The sequence below is a fragment of the Limulus polyphemus genome, unplaced genomic scaffold, assembly GCF_000517525.1.
Source record: "Limulus polyphemus unplaced genomic scaffold, Limulus_polyphemus-2.1.2 Scaffold1899, whole genome shotgun sequence".
Taxonomy (NCBI): domain Eukaryota; kingdom Metazoa; phylum Arthropoda; class Merostomata; order Xiphosura; family Limulidae; genus Limulus; species Limulus polyphemus.
In genome coordinates, this window is record NW_013667509.1 from 90,740 (window position 1) to 95,339 (window position 4,600).

Below are 4,600 nucleotides of genomic sequence, written 5' to 3' on the forward strand. Positions count from 1 at the left end.
GATTGAATTGGTAATTTATAATCAGTCACAAGAACGTCGAATCTGAATCACTTGAAAAAAACACGGGGGTGCTTAACTTTTTTCCAGGTGTATATAATGGTATTTTGTACTTTATTAGCTTAAAAGCATTATTTAGAATAAATGGTGCCAATTGCAAATAAATGAGTTAAAATGGTGATGATGATAGTATCTGTGTAGACTGCACGCTATAGTGTAAATATCTTTTTAGACTGCAGTCTATAGTAGCACCATTGTTTCTTATCTAAGTATGTTAGAGAGAGAGTTAAATTATATTTAGGTTTTATTTTTATATCTTAGTTAATTATGTATTATTTATGTTTTCAAATGTATAATTGAAAAGTTTAAAATTTGTAAAATAAGTCTCAGTTCTCAAGGCTTACAACTTTGCAAGATAATTTTGCTGAAGGCTTGCTCATCTCAGCCGAAGATACTGTAATATGCCCCAAGGGCACTGTTGACTTGTGTCAAGATGAATAATGAATGGTAAAGGACAAGAAAGGAAATAAAACAGTAAAAATTAACTATAGATGAAAAAGGAAAAGACCTGAAATTACAAATATAACCAAAAGAAGATCTTTTAAGATATTCTACAAAAAAATTAAAAGGTTTTAGGTTTAATTAAAAACTGCTTTTCTATTTTCTAAGTGACTTAAAATTTCAGAAAATTAAATAGGATAAACAATTCCTTATGAACAAAATTTCACGCATAAGGAATGAAGAAAATGGACATTTTTTATTTACATTACTTACACACATGTATGTATATACAAGTCTGAAATATGTATATTTTTCTTAGGTGGTGAAGGTCTCTTTCTTGAAGTTGTGGATTTGGCCAAGAAAACTGTCAGCTTTATTCCAGTATTCCAGTATGTTTATGTTAAGGATTCATTTGTTTTATTTCATTACTTAGAACTGTCTTTATCTGTTGTTTAGTTTTGTAGTTATAGCTGGTCTGTACTTAAAAAAAATCCTACATTCTGTTTTTTAACATGTTGCCACAGATGGGTTTGTGAATAACACATGAAAAATGTGGAATGATTGTGAAACTTTATCTAAGACAACATCACAACTAAATAAAATAAACATTGAAGTCAACATGTAAAAAAGAAATGTAAAGAAGAAATACGGAAACTTTTAATCATTGGTTGTTGATCTTCCTGAAAAAAGTGTGGTTGAAATGTTTTTTCTTGTAGTGTGGTATACAATTACTGTTTCTATTTGACAATATGTTTTTGAATATGTTTTTGACTTACATATAAATACATATATATAGCTTTCAAACTATTTTAAACGTTAATTTTAATAGGTGATTGAATTACCACTATAAAGCAATAATGCATTAAATATCACATTACCGTTATTGGTCCAGGTTGTCAACATATTGTCATGATAATGTCCGTGGCAATTCAGCCAAGTTCGTTGGGGATATCCCATCTATAAGAGAAAATCCAAATGCTGATTTTAATCTAGTCAGCTGTCATGGAATATAAAATAAGGGTATGAAGCTGAGTGCTTACACTCACAATGTCTCAGCTTCTACTGCCTTTCACTGTCTATAGCCAGTTATGGGAAGGCAGTTACCCTTAAATTTCTTGAAATAGAAATGAAACCACCCTAACATTTCAACTAATTAAACTCCCAAACTTCCACCCTTACAAAAAGATATTAAATAGAACTATAAGATAATAAATAGAACTATAAACCCTACCTTAAAAGTTCTTATATAGTTAAAAGCCTTGCTAGCTATTAACCAGTTATTTCAAATATGCTACATCAACATATAACAAACTTATTTGTAAACGTTCCAGATGTTTAACCTGTCTAGTAGCCATGGATTTTCAAAATGTATATCAAAATGTACCACTATATAAAGTAGATAATGTAATTTATTTATTAGCTTGTGGTTTATGTGGCCTTAAATATGTAGGACAAACAACTAATCCTTTACGTCTAAGGATTAACCTACATAGATCACAAAGTAATGAGGGTTTCCCCTCATTTGATTGTAATAAATATTCATATAATATTGTAAAAATGACTATATTAAAAATAATCTACAATACAAATCTGTTAACAGAAAGAGAAGAATATCGTATTCTGAAAGAAAAAACTATTTACCCTTATGGATTAAATAAGAACTTTCAAAATAAAACTGCTGAAGTTATAAGTAAAGATTCCTGTATTAGAAATTTATTTTGAATAAATATTTTTAACAATAAACAAAATAAAAATAGGGATATGGGTAAAAAAAAATTGATTGGTTTTGAAAGGTTTTGTAAAAATTTGTATTCTGCTCTTGACAAATCTGTTAATCTGGGGAACTTGTAATAAAATAAGTATTTGAATCAATAAGTGCAAACTCAAATATTTGTCAAAGTATCTGTTTAACTTTGAATTTAAAAATATCCATGTTAAAGATTTAATTACAAATTTAGATTAAAATATAAATGTATACCTATACTCCTTTCAGTAAAGAAAAATGAAAAAATCTTATATAGTAATTGATTTTAAACATAAATTTTATGATGATTATTACTTAACTTACCTAATCCATAAGAATATTCAAGAAGACATTTTTCCCATAAAATCATTTCAACCTATTGTCAGTTTTACATATAATAATCCTATAGGACCTCTTTAACTATAAAAAATTCATTGAAGAATGTAATCAAATAGATGTTGACAACTTATCTTGAAACTGTAATAATATTGTTTTTATATCTTTCATAATTGTATAGTTGCAGGAAACTTAGAAAGTACTAAATATAGAATTTAAAACACACACAAAAATGTGAAAACTTAAAAGACTTAGAGAAAAATATTGATAATTATATTCTTAAAATAAGTAAACAATCCTATTATTCGCCATGTTTCTTTTTTGAATGGAAATTATATTTTATTAATTCAATAAAAAATCCAGTAAGAACCTTAAACTTATCTCGATATAAATTAAAAGTTTCTTTCAATGTCTTTAAAAATAAAATAAATTCAAAAACAATTCTTTATTACCACAATTGATAAAGCTGTTTGTAATTTTGGTTTTGTGTGTAAAATACTATATGCACAAATTTTACTTAATGAAATTAATACTACAAGTACTTTTTATAAATGTACTTGAAAGAAAAATAATGTTATTATAAATTTAAGGAAGGCCATTAAAAAAAAGGAATATCCATACAGATTATTCTTGTTCAAATTTACCACCACCCCAGTGGCACAGCATCTGTGAACTTACAATGCTAGAAACTACAATGAAACAAACAATTGAATTTACCATTTTTATATGCAATTCAAAAATTGCATAACAATCCCATGAAGTTTAGATTTATTACTAATTCTTTAAATAATAAAACACTACATAAATAACCTGAATTAAATACACATTTTTCAAAATGCACAAACATAAAATACATCCTTATATAAATTAAATACATTAAAATATGCTAAAAATAAATTAGTTAAAGCATGACAAATATACTTTATTTTCTGTTCCTGTATCAGTTTTCTTTTTGATTAAGAGTTTATTTTACTTTTGCTTTCTCCTGCTGTTATAGAAAAGCAGTTTATATACAAAATCTTTAACAATTTAATACATGATATACCTCTTTCTTACATTTTTGTCCTTGTTTTGGGATTTCTAGTAATAGTTTTTATGTTGCATAATTCAACTAACCTTACTCAACTGCTATTACTTCTGCTCTACTGCCTCTATTTATTTAGTAATGCCAAAAAAGTTAGGAAATATTTTTCAAATATAAATCTTTTCTGTTCTTATATTACATGTCCAGAAATGGAACACATAAAAATATGGCTCTTTTAGAATTTTAAATATGCTCAAATTACGTTCATTAAGATGGTTGCTGGCATATATTGACCTTTGGGGGGGGGGAATCTAACATGGGATTTATATAAAGTCGTCCTTAATCTAAAATTATCTGTTTCACAAACATAGATTTTGCAATTTACACATTCTGAAAGATATATTACATTTTTAGAACTGCATTAATTAAATTATTAATGAAAATCAATATCTTTATTTTTTTCTTTGTTGTTTTTTGTAGTTTTAATACAACTTAATTTACATAAACCACAATTCTTACTTTCATAACTGAAAATACCTTCCTTAGAGAAATCTCTTCTTTTAGGCTTATTTAATAATCTGTGTAAACTGAGGAATAAAAAAATGACAGGAAAATAAGAAAGAGGTATATTTTGTATGAAATTATTTAAGATTATGGAAATAACTTGATTTTTTTGTGATAAAAGGAGAAAGTATAATTCAAATAATGTTTTGATCAAAAGCAACATGATAAAAGAATAAAACATAAAGCGTATTTCATAAGATTTAACTAATTTATTTTTGGGTATATTTTAATGTGTTCAGTTTTTATAATGATTGTATTTTATGTTGGTACATTTTCAAAAATATGTTATTTATGTTTAATTGAAAAGCATGTTTAAATGTTTTTATTACAGATTAGCTGTAAATTTATATCCTGAAGATTCACCTTTGCGATCACAAAACTGATAAAAGAAAATAATAGAGAATAGAAAAGATGGAGGGTTCAAGAATTATAAT

At 26.1% G+C, this 4,600-nt stretch overlaps 1 protein-coding gene across 4 annotated transcripts in view; it reads left to right on the forward strand.

Annotated features, from left to right (window-relative positions):
- The window catches only part of LOC106465299 (von Willebrand factor A domain-containing protein 8-like), a 116,896-nt gene that overhangs the window by 89,905 nt on the left and 22,391 nt on the right, over nt 1–4,600 (forward strand). For all 4 annotated transcript variants that reach the window (XM_022393168.1, XM_013925504.2, XM_022393167.1 and 1 more), the window contains one exon: nt 818–887. In XM_022393168.1, coding sequence (XP_022248876.1) covers nt 818–887 — 70 coding nt within the window. The remainder of the gene's footprint in view (nt 1–817; nt 888–4,600) is intronic.